Source organism: Octopus sinensis, linkage group LG19, assembly GCF_006345805.1.
Source record: "Octopus sinensis linkage group LG19, ASM634580v1, whole genome shotgun sequence".
NCBI classification, from domain to species: domain Eukaryota; kingdom Metazoa; phylum Mollusca; class Cephalopoda; order Octopoda; family Octopodidae; genus Octopus; species Octopus sinensis.
In genome coordinates this window covers 14,528,927-14,546,632 of record NC_043015.1, presented here as the reverse complement: position 1 = coordinate 14,546,632, position 17,706 = coordinate 14,528,927, and the positions used below count along the sequence as shown (strand labels likewise).

At 33.5% G+C, this 17,706-nt stretch overlaps 1 protein-coding gene across 1 annotated transcript in view; it reads right to left on the bottom strand.

Moving 5' to 3' along the window:
* The window catches only part of LOC115222089 (transmembrane 9 superfamily member 2), a 63,662-nt gene that overhangs the window by 12,883 nt on the left and 33,073 nt on the right, over nucleotides 1-17,706 (bottom strand). Inside the window, exons 7-15 of the mRNA XM_029792186.2 lie at nucleotides 17,076-17,172; nucleotides 11,958-12,037; nucleotides 11,563-11,671; nucleotides 5,706-5,838; nucleotides 4,132-4,193; nucleotides 2,838-2,895; nucleotides 2,035-2,092; nucleotides 1,748-1,907; nucleotides 730-881 (exon numbers count right to left, since the gene is read on the bottom strand). Of these exons, the coding sequence (XP_029648046.1) occupies nucleotides 730-881; nucleotides 1,748-1,907; nucleotides 2,035-2,092; nucleotides 2,838-2,895; nucleotides 4,132-4,193; nucleotides 5,706-5,838; nucleotides 11,563-11,671; nucleotides 11,958-12,037; nucleotides 17,076-17,172 (909 nt within the window). The remainder of the gene's footprint in view (nucleotides 1-729; nucleotides 882-1,747; nucleotides 1,908-2,034; nucleotides 2,093-2,837; nucleotides 2,896-4,131; nucleotides 4,194-5,705; nucleotides 5,839-11,562; nucleotides 11,672-11,957; nucleotides 12,038-17,075; nucleotides 17,173-17,706) is intronic.

Here is a 17,706-nt window from a genome sequence, read left to right as displayed (position 1 = left end):
AAAAAACGCTTTAGTGAATCGAAAAGGTGTGATGTTTCATCAAGACAATGCACGACCCCTCACTGCAAGGATCACATCACAGAAGATTGAAGAGCTTGGTTGGGAAAAAAATTCCTCATCCACCTTATTCTCCCGACCTTGCTCCTTCAGACTACCATTTGCTTCATAGTTTACAGAATCATTTGGGGGACATAACTTTTGCAAGCCAGGAGGAGGTCAAAACTGACATTTCAGAGTTCTTTGCTTTGAAACCAAGAGTTTTACATTGATGGGATTAAATAGCTTGTAAATAGATGGAAAGAAGTAATAGGTAATCAGGAAAAATACGTTGATGATTAAATTTCAATTAAATATAACATTTGATCACTTGTTTATGAGATTATTAGTTAGATTACTCATTAGTTCTGATACTTTTGATCAGATAGCATATATTACCAGAAGAAATATGCATTGTACATTGAAATTTACTGTGTGTGCTCAATATATGATGTGAAAAAAAACTTGTGTACACTCATACTGGATACCCTGTTATTTATAAATTTGTCCAGACCAAGTATTTTAAACTTGTTGCAAGAATACCTTAATTAGCATTTTCTGAAAAATTCCTAGGTATTTTGTGTGTGTGTTTTCAAAATGTCCAAAACTTGAAGAAATCTATACAAGGAATGAATATAAATATATTCTGATGTCTGAATAAGTCTGAGTAAAAGAGATGAAAATGTAACTTACCATAAACTGTTTAAAATGAAGAATAGCTGAATAAATATACAGCCAAATGGTAACACTCCTCCCATGATAATGCCAGGTAAAGGCTTTGTATAGAAAGACTGATCTGGGATTTGGCGTGGAATCAGATTAGTGCGCACAGGGTGCTCTATAGGCTGAAATGGCAGTTAAAACAATCTTATAAAACTGTTTGATATCACATTTTAACTCACTAAAATATATATTTACAAACAGAAACATTAAAAAAAAGAAGAAAAAATGGCTTATATAAGAAGCAGAAATTTCCCACCCTCACCACCTATTTTAACAAGATAGGCTCAGCTAGTGTTAGTCTATTAGCTTAGATGCCAATATGTTAAGACTTGCAACCTTATATTATGGAAACAGCATCAGCCATCAACAAGCAACTTTATGCCCATTTTTTATTAACCCCCACCCCAAGAAGGGGTTTCTCCCCTATTCCCCTGAAAACTTAAATGAAATGGGTGTCATCTTACTCTAGCTAGTGCCTTCAGTGCTAGTGGCATGGTAAAATGCAACCAGCCTATGATGTAGAATGGTTAGAGATAGCAAGTGCATCTAGCAGTAATAACCACACCAAAAATGAGGGAATGACTATAAGACACATTTCATCCAGTTTACCAACTTGGAAGGCTGTAAAAAAATGCACCCAATACATAATGTAAAATGGCTGGTGATAGGAGTGCATCCAGCAATAGAAACCAAAAACCATTGGAATGTATGAATGAGATGTGCATCCTGTAAAGTATGTCACAGACTACCCATCTTTGAATATTTGGCACTGAATAAGAAATGATACAAAATAAAAGGGACTTTTTAGTCTTCCCATATGAGACAACTTCTCTGGTGCCAGTGATACAGCAAAATTCACCCAGTACACACTATAAAGTGGGTGGTGATAGGAAAAGCATTATGTCATAGAAACCATAAATCAATGACTGGGTTGACTTAATAATCAAATAAATAATATTCCACTTATAAAAAGAAAATGTGTACTTACTCTTTTCTTGAAGCCAAAGTAAGCCCCAATAAATGTAAGTGGTACAGAAATTCCAAACCAAAGTGCCAAGAGTGCCAGGAGGGTTGTAAATGGTATGGCTGCACTGCTGCCATTACCCCAAAGAATCAAGTTCAACAGGAAAAACATACTAAAGACGATTCTGTAAATAAAACCAGATTCCATTCAGTTCAAATAATACTTTCAAACATTTATATTCAGATTGCTAACAACCTGAGAGATAACATTTCTATTCAAAAATACCACTTGTAATATTTACTCATACTTACCCTGGGCAAAGGAATGCAGTCAATAGAACATTTGATTTCCACTTTTCACCACCAAACACTATTTAAGAGAAAATTAAATGCAGTTATGACAAAATAAAATGACAGCAAAATCAGAAGAAAGTTGCAAAAAATTTATATTTACAAACTAACACAAAAAGAAATAGTAATATTGGTTTCAAATGTTGGCACAAAGCCAGCAATTTCAGGGGAGGGAGTAAGTTGATTACACCAGCCCACAGTGTTCAACTGGTACTTGTTTTATCGACCCTGAAAGGACGAAAGACAAAGCCAACCTCTGCAGAATTTGAAAAGCAATAGTAATATTAAAAGATTTGATAGCAATTCGAAACTTTTGAATTTTCTTTTATTTGATTCAGTCATTTGACTGCAGCCATGTTGGAGCACTGCCTCTAGTCAAACAAATCAACCACAGGACTTATTCTTTGTAAGCCTAGTACTTATTTTATTGGTCTTTTTGTCGAACTGCTAAGTTACGGGGACGTAAACACACCAACATCGGTTGTCAAGTGATGGTGAGGGGGACACACTGACACACATATATTACGAGCTTCTTTCAGTTTCCGCCTAGCAAATCCACTCACAAGGCTTTGGTCAGCTCAAGATTATAGTAGAAGACACTTGTCTAAGGAGCTTTGAAGTGGGACTGAACCTAGAACCATGTGGTTGGTAAGTAAGCTACTTACCTTACAGCCAATATACAATTTATTTATACTTCTAAACTGCTACTATTAACCTTATAAATGTTGAAATTTTTTTTTTTCTTAATATCATGAATAACTCACTTTTGTAAATTCTTGCAGAAATAAATCCAGCTGGTGTCCCAAGACAAACATATAAAACCTTTAAAGAAAACAGAAAGATATGAAATACAAAGCTACAAGTATTTTCAAATTCATCAAACAGAACATACATAAATCAAATTGCTATAACCTGCAGATACAATGACAAATACTTTAGAAAAAAATCAAGGTGAACTCAGCAGGAACTTTTAAAAAAAGACATTTGTTACATAAATTTAAATGTACTTACAAGACATAAAATATGTCCCATCAGAGGCAGATGAAATACACTTTCAATTCAAACATTTTCCCTCTACTAGTATTTATAATTATGAATATAATGTACAGAGATACAACTATAAATGTAATGCATTAAACAACAGAAAAACTTATGGTGAAATAAAAATGATTCTGTTATATAACAAAGAGGGTGCACAAAGTTTCTTTGCACATATTCCTAAAATAAAACACTTCATGAAAAGCATCTAACTTCACTAATAAAATAATCACTTTCTATGTACAGTTAAATTTGTTAGATTATATAGTGAGTCAATATTATAGCAAAGCTCAAAAGTCACAGCTGGCAGAGTCATTGGGATTTTGTCCAGATTGTTAAAGCATAACCCAGTCCCTTAGTAATCCCTTAGTAGCCTAGTTCATTTAGGTGTAAGGGATTATATAATTGAAAACAAAATTCATAATATTATGAATTTTGTTATCAGTATTCTTTTATTTCTGGCTTAACCCTTTCATTACCAACCTGGCTGAAACTGGCTCTGAGTACAAATGTCTTGTTTTCATAAATTTTGAATTAAAATCTTCCATGAAACCTTAGTCACAATTTATGTTCCTAATACTAGCTGAGTGATAACTAAGTTATTTTACTAAGTTCTTTGTTATAATCAAAGTAATTGAAAGAAACACAGAGCATCACAAAATAAATACAGTAATGAAAGGGTTAAAGAGAATTATCCCTTAACTACACCAACAAGCCTAATCCCTTCTCTCACTTGTTGTTGATGAAGACCAATTCCTCAGAATCCAAAGATAAAACATCTTAGAGAGGCAAAATGTTACAGATGATACTTGTCAACTCAGTTCAATAAGGTTATAGTCTCAATTTCAGCTGGTCCCCACCACCTCATCAACAGACCCTGCTTTTCATTTGCATTAATTAGCACTTTTAAAAAACAACAAACAAATTCTCAGATATTATTGTTCTCACTATATACTAATTATTAATAGTAATTACTAATATTTCACTAAAACTACTTTTTAAAATGTGATACAAACTTACCATTGCACAAGTCATAAGAGCTCCTCGGTTGGCAGGTGAAAGGAAGCCAAGACAAGCAAATACTAAAAATGTGGAAAAAGTAAAAAAACAGTGAGAGAACTTTATTCAACAACATATTCAATCAGTTAGTATTCAAAATAATCTTGAGCTTAACTATGTTTCCTGTGTTCCGCCTATCAACTGTCTTGCATAGAAAACATGCTATGATACTAGTTTCCAGTTGACAAGACACTGGTCATAATTAAATGAAGACATTGTTAATCCATTCATTGTCAGTTGTTACATAAAAAAGTTATGAAGGATACCTGAACCGACCTACTTAAACAGAAACTTGATGGAGAAATACTAGCAGAAAGTTATGCATATCTGTAAGCAATAGAAAACCAACAACACTGACAAGAATAGTGGACATTCCTGGACCTTTGATAAATACATCACATCTCATCAAGAAGGCTATATAGGAACAAGAGATAGAAACTAAATACCTGATCAACTGGAGTGATGGGGGATGCCTCTAACCTCCAGGTCTTGATAGGAAATATTGATTATGCCTACCAATAGGGAAGATATTACCCACTTCATCATCAGCAGTTCAAAATACAACCTTACCATGAGATTTTACAGTGTTGTTAAAGCCATCTAAAATATTATTCTCAGGAACCAGAACATATCCACACTTTTAAAAATAAAGTATATGGTGGAATACTCCAATAAAAACATCAACCTGGTGTACATACAATAGGCCTGATATTATTCAATGGAACAGAGAACAAATGTCATGCACTCTTGTAGAGATCAGCTACCTGGCAAATGTAAATGTCTCATCAAAAATTAGGGAACAGAAGAATCTCAACGGAAAACTGATGAGAAACTTATATTTCATATAACTTGTAAGATCTTACATTCTGGCTAAAGATTTTCACTTGTCTATTATCATAGGTGAACTAGGCTATGCAACAACAGATTTGCATAAAAGCCGAGAAATGATAGGGCTCTCCTAGAGAAGAACAAAGCAAACTAATTCACATTTCCAAAATACAACTGATTAGTAGTACAATGAATGCTGTAAAACATTCCAGGGATTCTCCATTTCAGGTTCCTAGGCTAAACACACATAAACCATCACATGTACACATACATAAACAGTAATAAAGTATATACACTTGTGTACTAAAGTGACATCCACAACCACTACAAAACAAGTTTATCCACACACATGCACGCACACATCTCATATATGTACATATTAACCTATTTGCATATCCACAAGTCCCAACTTAAAACCTTGCCACTTTGCTAAAGACCAGCTTGAATTCTGCAAAGCAAAAAGCTTTTAATAAATCCCAAAGAAAGAACTAACAAAATAATACAATACATACATCATATGCACACACAGTCGTGAAGAATGAAAACTGTCTTGAAGTTTTCAAGATTATTCCACATGGAATTATAGACTGATTCCAGTTGTCAAGAATTTACTACTCTTGTGTCACATATATAACAATAGTAAACATAAAATTTAATACACACAGTTTGGACAGAATACACATGGAGCAGAAAGACATAACTGTTACCTAAAGTTATCAAAGTCATGAAAAATATCTGAATGCCATTTCCATTAATAACAGCGAGAAGCATCCCTTTCCTTGGGGGTCTGAACACGTCTCCATGAACCAGTTTCCAGCCAAATTCTTCTTGAGCATCTTCCTACATCAATATACAAAATGTCGGTATGAAAGAGAAAAAACTGTTTTAGCTACTGAAGCAAATGTTATTCACATTTCATATAAAACTGCAATGAATAAAGTAACAAGTAAGAAGACCTGTTATGCTAAATCTGATAAGACCCAGATAGCAATTGACAGATCTAACCTAAATGGGCTGAATTTGTTGTTAAGACTCAAGTTACACAAAATTGAACAAATCTTTGACTAAAACATTTCATCTAGTCTTTTTAATGGTATTCAATGCGCCTTCTCTTTTTCAAGAGGATGTGATTCACGTATGATTTGGCTGCTATCTGTGACAGATAAAGGTCAAGTGACATTGTAGAGGCTCTCTTTGTGATTAGCTGACTTTTATGTTTTTTAGTTATATACTTCAGAAATTTAACAGAGCATAATATTGTAAAGGGTTTTCTACTTTAACACTACTTTCAAACTTGTTTTGCCTTGTGATCAAAATATGGACAATTATTTCTAAAACTTTATTCATAATGTAGATCTAAATACTAAGATATATTGGATCAATACATTATAACAACTATCTTAACAAAGAAACATGTGTATGTATACATATATATGTATGTATGAATGTGTGTGTCTATATATATCTATATAGACCACTCTGAGTGGTTGGTGTTAGGAAGGGCATCCGGCTATAAAAATCCTGCCAAAACAGTCACAGAAGTTTGCTGCAGGCTTCTACCTGGCTGGCTCCTGTCAAATCATCCCACCCATGTCAGTGTGGAAAGCACACATTAAACGATGATGATGATGATGATGATATATGTGTGTGTGTGTGTGTGTGTGTGGTGTGTGTGTGTGTATATATATATATATAATATATATATATATATATGTAGGTCCCGGGTTGATTCGGGGTTAACCACAGTAAATAAGGTACTCAATACATAGCAGAGTAAAATTAATTTATTATATAGAAGGAGCTTCTACAGGACTAGAACTGTTTCATTCAAGAGAAATCTTCAGGAAGCTAGTTAACAAGAATTGTATTGGCATTTATACATTTAGGCAGGTTTAAAGGGGTGTTGGTGGGGGACTTTTTGGGGGTAGGCATAGCGCAAAAAATCATACTTGGGGGAGTGGTCAAGGAGTCAGTGTTAAATTAGATAGGAGAATAAATAAAAAAATAAAAAATAAAAAATAAAAAATAAAAAATATAAAATATAAAAAATAAAAAATAAAAAATAAAAAATAGAAAATAAAAAATAAAAAAATATAAAAAATAAAAAAATAAAAATAAAAAAATAAAAATATATATATATATATTATATATATATATATATAAAGGGGGGGAATAGAGTTTTAGGTAAATAAGGAGATTCTCACTTATACCTCTACACATACACACATATATATACAATCACACATACATATACATATCTACACATACACATATATATATATACACATATATATACACCCACACATACACATACATACACATACATACACATATATATATATACACATATATATACACCCACACATACACATACATATACACACAGAAAAATATATATATACACATACACACACATCTACTCACATACACGCATACACACACAAATCCATACACACACATGCACACACAGCACACTAGTCCCTATATACACATATATACACATACACACATATATATACACCCACACATACACATACATACACATATATATATACATACATACACATACATATACACATATATATACATACACATATATATATATACACATATATATACATATGTGTACCCATGCATACCTACACATACACACATATATATACATATACAAATACAGACCCATTCCCTAATTTTAATTTTATTATCTTCGTTTATTACTTTTGTTATCTTTGGCCGCTTGGTCACAAACATCTTGGCTATGACAGCCAGACCATTTATCTGTCTACTGGAAAACAATTACTCATTCACTCACGCACACTCTTTAGCACGTACACTCACTCATTCGTACACTCATACGCATACACGCACGCACGCGTTATATTCATACATACATACATCTACATACATTCACGTATATACATACATCTACATACATTCACGTATATATATATATATATATATATATATATATATATATACACACATACATACATACATACATACATACACATACATAAATACACACAAGTATGTACATACTCATATATAATCGGACATTAAATGATGATGATGACGATAATGAAATACGTAAATGTCGAACAATGAGAATGCGTGCTCAACACCACATTTCTTTATTTGAGTAATTGTTAAGATATTTTCTTAACATGAAACCAATGGTAGCCTTAATACACACACACACAGTTATACTTGGGGTGGTCGTATATTGCCAATTAGACATACACACTATGGCCATGACTTCAGCTTTATTACTAAAATAAGAATAATAAAGCTGAAGTAAAAACCAAATATATAGTGCATGTGTTTAATTAGCAAAATATGACCATCGCCAAGTATAACAATATCTGTTTCAAAGCAAGATTTCACTTCAAGAATCTTTGAAAGCAAATCATCATTTAATGTCCATTGTCCATATATATATCATCGTCATTGTTTAATGTCCATCTATTCCCCCTCATTTTCCTTCCTTTTTCTCACACCCCCTCTCTCACATTTCTTGGCTCTCTTTTTCTTTAACTCCCACTACTTCCCCACTCGTTTATCTCCCCTGTACCTTTCACTTTGTCTCTGCTTTTTTTTTATTCCTTCAATCCGACTGTCCCCTACCCCTACCCAATCATATTTTGATATACATACACAAATAGTCATATTCACAAACATATATATACACACATATCCACACACCTACATATAGAAAAAATATATATATTTACATACATATATACATATGTTCCTTATACATTTCAGACCAAAAGTTGTGGCTGTGGTGGGGCACTGCCAGTAGGAACAAAAGATGTTTATAGTACCTAGGTTTCCCAAGCAGCCACCCATCTAAATACTAACTAGGATCAATGTTGCTTAATTTTGGTGATAAAATGAGAACCTTAATATTTACTGTATATTTTGTATAATGCCTTTACTGATATGTAATGGTGTAATAAAGTATTGATTGGGTATCATCTGATAGTTGATGTTTTATTGATTTAAGTATGTTTCTCCATTTTCTAATTTTGTAGTATATATATATATATATATTACATACACACACATACATATATACTCACATGTGTATAAATGCCTGCATAAAAAAATGCAAACATAGATACACACATAAATGCTCATGCACTTATATTTACAACTCATACATGCATGCAGAAATACATACACATGCATATATATATGTGTGTGTGTGTGTGTGAAGGTACATGGCTTAGTGGTTAAGGTTTTACACTCAAGAGTGCAAGATCACGGGTTTGATTCCCAGACCAGGTGTTGCATTGTGTTCCTGAGCAAAGCACTTCATTTCATGTTGCTCAGCAATCATTTCGACATCTGACATGTGGCACCCATTGCACCCGTATAGTTAATGTTGATCTGACTAGTGAGCTTGTCCACACAAACATTTGATCACTATAAACAAATCATCTGTATGGTTGTTCAGTAAGGAAATGTCAAACCCTCATGTCATGTAATAACAGGAAAGTCCATCATATATATATATATATATATATATATACACACACACACACACACATATATATATATATACGCTCACACACACACACATCCCACACAGTATACTAGTATACTCACAACATACACAATCATATATTAATATAGATAATTTCTGTCATGGCTTTGTTAGAGTGTTATACATTATAGTAATAACTTTATTGAGAAATTTTGAAGTATTGAAACATGCTATACTTTTTAAGCATTGGATATGTGTATGTTTGTGCATATATAATTCTATTAAGTAAAAGTCCTTAGAGTAAGAATGAGGTAGAAATTATCCAAAGGAATGCATATAATTCTTGAGGTAACCACCAATGTTTGATAGAAAACGCACATCATTTCATCTGTAAAACCTTTCAATGTCATTCATATCAGTAGAATCCATTTAAATAAACATGTACATAAACTTGAAAAGAAAAGAAAATTCCATTTGACTGTGTGTATAGACAAAGTGAAGTGGAAATGGTTGCAACTTTTAGTCTATGGATTCGTAAGCTTCTTTCTCATAGGTTGAGATGACGAAAGATTCCCTAAGGTGCACTGATTTCACTAACCACAACCAGAGTTAATCATGACTTTAGTCAAGCTCTGGTTCTGAATGCAGGCCAGAAATCTATATTTCACCAAAGATTTTGAAATTCAAAAATACAGAGCTGAGGGCCAGATAAAATTTTGTTGTTGATTAGATATGGCTATGGGCCTTATGTTTAACACCTATGTAATACAACAATTAATATGAAGGCTCATGGTTTAGTGGTTAGGGTATTCAACTCACAACCTTACAATCATGAGTTCAATTCATGACTACCTATTGTGTCCTTCAACATGACACTTTATTTCACATTACTTCAGTTCACTCAGTTGGTTATATTGAGCTGTACCTGTAATTCAAAAGGGCTAACTATATCACACTCTGAATCTCCCTGGGAACTACATTAATAATATACGTCTTTGTTGAGTGCTCAGCCACTTGCACATTCATTTCATGAGCAGGTTGTTCCATTGATTGAATCAACTGGGACCCTTGCCATCATAACCAACAGAGTGTCAGTTTATAACAATTAATACTTTTATTTTAAGCACAGAATCCATCCATCCATTTTCTTCGGCCATCATTTCTGAGAAGGCCATAAGGGTAGAATTTTCAAGGATGTGCTCCATAGGGTTCAGTCAGGATTCCCAAGTGTGACAAACTGAGACTTTGGATATTATCCAAGCATCTCAATTTTAGTCTACCCCAAGGTCTCCTGCCAGTTGGTTCAGCTTGAATAATCCATCTTGCAATTCTTTCCTATGACATTCAAATCACCCGTTTGTGAAACTAGAGCTGTGACTTCTCAGTACAGAGAAGTATCGGCTCAACTTGGAGAGACTCTTTGATCTCCAAGCCCTGCACCCTCTCAAATAATGTCAATCCAGAGAGCTTTTGGAGGAACCCTATTTCAGTCCTTTGTATTTACGACTATACTCTTCTGATCATTACTCAATATTCATGATCATAGGTAAGGACAGGCACAAAAACTGAATTGAATATAGCAAGTTTACTCTTTTATTCTTCTACTTGTTTCAGTCATTTGACTATGGCCATGCTGGAGCACTGCCTTAATGGGTTCTAATTAATGAAATTGACCCCAGGACTTATTCTTTGTAAGCCTAGTACTTATTCTATTGGGTTCTTTTGCCAAACTCCTAAGTTATGGGGACATAAACACACCAGCATCAGTTGTCAAGCGATGGTGACAGGTACACACACACACTCACTCACACACACATACAAGCTTCTTTCAGTTTCTGTCTACCAAATCCACTCAAAAAACTTTAGTGAGCCTGAGGTTATAGTAGAAGACACTTGCCCAAGGTGCCACATAGTGGGACTGAACCTGGAACCATGTGGTGGGAAGCAAGCTTCTTACCCACATAGCCACACCTGCCCTTAGCTTTCTTTTCAAATTATATACTTCTAAAATGAAAAGGATTTGAGAAGCAGAACTTGAAAATTTAGAAAAGCAAAAAATAAAAATGTTTACTTACAGCATTGTCCATTTGGTTGTAACGGGCAATGTCTTTATGTAAAGTTCTCAGCATGATCATGGCTACCATACCAGAGAGGAAGAGGACTATTATCAAGGAATTCATGATACTGTTAGAAAATATTAAGAGGGAGAAATTACTAACACCACCAAAGTTAGAATACATAAAATATAGTACAATATTAATAAAGAACACTCAGTTGTTATTAAATTGAAGTTGAAAAATAACCTTAATGCCCAATTATTTTAAAATGATCCATAATTAGACAAATAACATTCATTAAATTTCCCAACATGATGATCTTTATTTTCTCTCTCCCCACAACCAAAAAATAACGTATTTGACAGAACTAATATGAAGTGTTAGTGCCAAATATTTGTTTGGTTTAGACTTACCTAAACCATTGAATGTTGGAATGAGACATAGAATCCAATATGTAATCCCATCGAGATGACCACTTAATTTTATTATCAACCTAAAAATAAAAAAAAAAAAAAAAAAAAAATAAATAAAATTTCAAAACTGAAAAGTGTTTTGGTAATGACTAAATTCAGAAACTTCAATATCAAAATAGCCTCTTACATTTAATTTAATTTCTTATTGGAAATAATTGAAATTGGTTAATATAAAGAATAATCTTATTTCAGATATTTAAATTAAAATAATACAGAGATATAGTGCTTGTAAAGCTATTTAAATTTTTCAGAATTGGACGACTAATCAGATTATTTTTGTAAACATGTCAACTCCCATGGCCTGTTACTGGAACTTACCAGTGGCACCCCATATTTCCAGTCACAATGCATACTGTTTAATTACAACGAAATGTAATTTTTTTTTGTGTGTGTGTTTTTACAATATTTTATGATTAAACTTTAATATTGTGTGTTTCTTAAATGGCTTACAAACACCTTCCACGCTGCAATTGCTTTAATATTTAGCACCCATGTTATTCAAATATCCTTGAAACCATGTCACAGATACAGAATAAAATATTTTCGCAAATTATGAAAATGAACCACCGGTGGGGCATATGGCAATTGTGTGAAGTTTGCAATGAACACCAGTGGTACATGTGGCAGTTATGTTAAAATAGGTACTACCACACTTTGTGACAAATTAATTAGACTATAGTCGCAACTAAAAATAACAACATTTTTTAGATCCATATCTCTATATTTAAGTTGATATGGTATTGGAACAATTTCATAGAATGCCAGATCAAATCCACTGCAAATGTTTCATTGTATTTCTGGATATTATGCATAATTATATTATTTCATTTGAAGAACTATAAAGACAAAATAGCAGATTTCAATAATAACGATAACAATAAGCAATAAGAAGAGCATAAGATTTGTAATGGAGACTGACTCTGTTTACTGAAGTAAACAATATTTTGACAGTTTGTCTGTCTTCCTCGGGTTCAAAATGACAAAACAGAAATACAGAATATGAACAGGAATATCCATCATTCCTTTTTAGACAAAAGGACATCATCAGATTTTGCTATGCCAGCTATGCGACACTGGCATAGGCCCCAGCTACTATTTCACTTGGCTTGCTGAGTCTTCTCAAGCACAGCCTATCTCCAAAAGTACGGTCATTGTCATTGCCTCTGTGAGACCCAATGTTTGAAGGCTGTACTGCATCACCTTATCCCAAGTCTTCCTGGGTTTACCTCTTCCACAGGTTCCCTCCACTGTTGGGGTGTGACACTGTTATTTATGACATTGTTCGTGCATTTGTACTGGTTTTAGCTTTAGGGTTTTCGGGTTAGTGTTAGGGTGTTAGGGTTACAGAAAAAAGTGAAAAATGAAGAAATTGGAAGGGGAGAAAAAAAGTCTTTCCAAAAATAGAAGCTGAAAAACAGGAAAAAAACTAAAAGCAGTAGAAATGGACGAACGATTGTGGTGGTGGCATGAAGTAAACATGCTTCAGATACACTCGTTTATTCATACAAATGTAACTGAGATGAAATATGTCATAAATAACAGTGACAAACGAAATATACACTGCTAGAAGTAGTTGTTGACAAACAACGGCAGTAATTTTATTCAGCTGAGTACACGTCATTGATTGGTTGAAATTACCGAAATACAACTACTTTAACACAAAATAACTTTGAAAATACAAACTTTTCTCAAAAATGCTAAGAGTAAAAGATGTTTTATATGACACATTCTACCAGTGTCCGAAGTTTGAAAGTGTTTAGTTATGAAAAATTAATATCTCAATCTGCCGTTCAAAGGGTAAAGATCCCAATAACTTCTTAATTTTCCATGTTGGTATAGGTAGGAGACCATACTGCAAATCTGAATACTTATATAGTGATGAAGAAAGTGTTTGTTTTAAATTTTCTTTTTTTTTTTACCCATTCTGCAGCTAATCATTCAGAAAAAAGGAGTCATACTTTTATTAACCAAGGAAACTTAGACAAGTTGAGCAATTTTCCAAGAATACAACACAGCAATTATAGCAATGTTTCATATCATATTATGAAAACTTTAAACTTACAGTCTTTGTTTAGCTCTAACATTTCATATATGATTATTCAAATTTACAACACAATGACTGTTAACATTAATAGCTTTTTTACTGTCATCTGGCCTTCTGTGGTATTAAAAGTTAAAGGTATGTTTAATGTATACAGGAGAGACATCCTTGTTGATCAGGAAATTATGTAAACACACACAGAGTGCTGAGCTAAGAAGTACTGAATGGAAGATACCACAGATCAAAGAAAACATAGAAGGAAGTGGGTAAGTTAGATCTGAAGATGTTGGGCTTCATACACAAAACAAGCTCAAGATCAAGTACTTTACCATGTTGCAAACTCATCCATCCAGATCATGTAAATATGGAAAAGAGAAGTCATAACAATGATATGAGAAAACAATATGATGAAAGTGATGAAAACCAGTTTAAATCTTATGACATAATAATAATAATACTTTCTATTATAGGCACAAGGCCTAAAATTTGGGGGGAGAGGGCTAGTCAATTCTATCAACCCCAGTGTGTGACTGGGACTTATTTCATCAACCTAGAAAGGTTGAAAGACAAAGTTGACCTCGGCATAATTTAAACTCAAAATGTAAAGACAGACAAAATGCTAATGATTCTGCCAGCTCGCTGCCTTAAATGATAATAATAATGATGATGATGATGATGATAATGTAGCCACAACAGAAGTTGCTGGAAAAAATAGGTGGGATTGGTTGAAGGAAAAAATACTGAAAAAAAGAGACTGAGAGCACTATACTGGCAGCACAAGACCGAGCTTTGACCATTAATTGGAGAGTCACCCTTAGGAGTAAGGAAGTGTCTCCATTGTGCTGCATCTGTAATAGAGTGGATGAAACCATTGACCATATCATGAATGAATGCCACAGACTTGCCTAAAACCACTACACATTGTGGTGACACAATAAGGTAGCGAAAGTGCTACATTGAAAATTGCGCAAAAAGTGTTGGCACAAACCGCAGAGAGTGGTGGAGTCAGAGACTTGCAAAATCCTCTGGGATTTCCCAATCCAAACAGGTCAGGTGCTAGAGTATAACAGACTGGACCTAGAGGTGGTTGACAAGATGCACCACATGTGCTATATAGTTGATGTGTGCCCCTTTGACCCATGAATAATCAAGAAGGTAGGTTAAAAAATAGATAATACAATTCTCTTAAGTATGAAATAGCCCAGCTAAGGAAAATGAAGAAGGTGAAGATAGAGCCAATTGTTGGATCCTTGGGGACAGTATCAGAATGTATCAAGAGGAATATAAAGGAAATTGGAATAGAGTGCCCAGTAGAACTGTTACAAAAGGTTTGCCTCCTTGGCACAGCCAAAATAATCAGGAAAGTATTAGATAGTTGAAAAGGACAGATAGCATGGTATTATAGGCTGCAGGCAGCAAGCCTGCTATGTATGCAAGTCTCTAGAAGTTCCAACAAAACCTGTGAAAAAAAGAAGTAATAACAGTGATGATGATGGTGATGATGATAGCATACCACATTTATGTATCTTGAAATCGCTGGACATTTTCCAATTTTCTCCTGAAACTTCAAACTTCCAGAAGCATAATATGTCATTGTGGAATACAAATCTTCAATTATATCACTCTAATGGAAGGATAACTTCAAACAATATTAACCTCAGCTGTAACGTTTTCAAAGGTGACTCACTTTCACCTCTAGTTTTTTGCATGGCCCTAATACCTCTTACAAGTGAACTTAACAGAAAAGGGTATGGGTATAAAAGTGACAACAAGAAAATATGCCATCTATTTCATATGGATGACTTAAACTTATGGTAAAGGCAATGACGAACTTGAAAGCCTATTATATACTGTGAAAGCATTCAGTGATGACATCTGGATGTAGTCTGGTCTTAATAAATGTACCAAGACCATTTTCCAAAAAGGGAAATTGAAAACCTCAAATTCAGTCGTGCTAGATGTTGACACAATTATAAAAGAACTTGAGCAGCAACAAGCTTACAAATACCTAGGACTAAATGAAGGCACTGGCATTCAGCATGCAATCATGAAAGAGAAGATCAGGAAGGAATGTTATAGGAGAGTTAAAGCAATCCTGAAATCTGAACTAAATGCACGTAACAAGACGTTAGCCATAAATTCCTTAGCAGTTCTAGTTGTTATAGCTTCAATGTGTTGAACGGGAATATCAGTGAAATAAAGAAAATTGGAAAATACATAAACTGCTGACTTTCAATAAGATTCACTACTCGAAGGCAGATGTGGATTGTCTTTACCATCTCAGAGCCCAAGGAAGTTGAGGTTTGATCTAGTTTGAACTCTCTTACAAAACCACCACAAATGAACTGGTCAAATATCTTGAAACATCTAACGACCAGATGCTAAAACTCATTGAAAATCATAATAATGATGATAATAATCTTTTCTATTGTAAGGACAAAGCCTGAAATTTGGGGGAAGGAATTAAGTCAATAATACTGACCCAAGAGTGCAACTGGTACTTATTTAATCGACCTCAAAAGGATGAAAGGCAAAGTTGACCTTGGCGGAATTTGAAATCAAAACGTAGCGACTGGCAAAATACTGCTAGGCATTTTGTCCAATGCACTAATGATTTTGCCAGCTCACTGCCTTAATAATGATAATAATGATAATAATAATAATAACTATAGATAAAATATTAAATTTCTCCCTAGAAACCAAAGAAACCAGAGTAACATTCACAGACAATAAGTGACCTGACAAAATGCGGAATAAAATGGTTTACTCAGAAACACATTAAAACATTTACAACAGATTTGAACTCTTAATTCAAGAGTTCAAATATTCCAATACATCATCTACTCAGTCATCTTATGTTTATAAATGAATTCTGATGTCATACTAAAACAGCATTAACATTTCGTAGATCAAGGCATGCTAAATGTCTCTTTAAAATATATCATCGTGCTTCAAGTTTCCAAATAAATATATACAAGCCTTTTTAGAAAATCTTTTAAAATACTACCATAACTTACCCGATAGTGAACTGAATATGTATAGTCAAATGCTATCTCATCTTTATTATCAGCTTTGATAGCCAAAGGAGGTCCAGAACATTTTCCATTTTTGAAACTAAACAGAAAAAACATCATTTAATTATTTTTAATAAATATACAGATATTTTCACATCTAATGTTTGATATTCTTTTTCTCATGCGTTATTATCTAAAGGTAACTTATGCAATAAGTTATCTAATCTCTTCAAGATCTCACAATAGACAAACAAATAAATCAATTTATTCATGATGTTCCACAGTCAGTTTACCGGGTCTATTTGAAATTCAAATCAAATCAAATTACAAAACAATTCAAAACTTTGTTCTTCACCTGTACTAACTTCAATCATTATAATAGATAGCAGAATTGATAGAGGGATAAGCTAAACACCTTGTAGGATTTCATTATTCTCTTTATCTTCTGAGTTGTGTGCTGATAAAAGAAGTACTAGTCAAGTAACAGATCAGTGTAATTCACTGTACCATCCCCCGTGTTCTTCTGCCTCTCATGGAAATCATTATTTATAGAAGGGTACATAGCACAACTGAGATAGTTGATTACTAGACTAAATGCATTATATTATAATTCCTCCCACTAAGTTTTGAATTC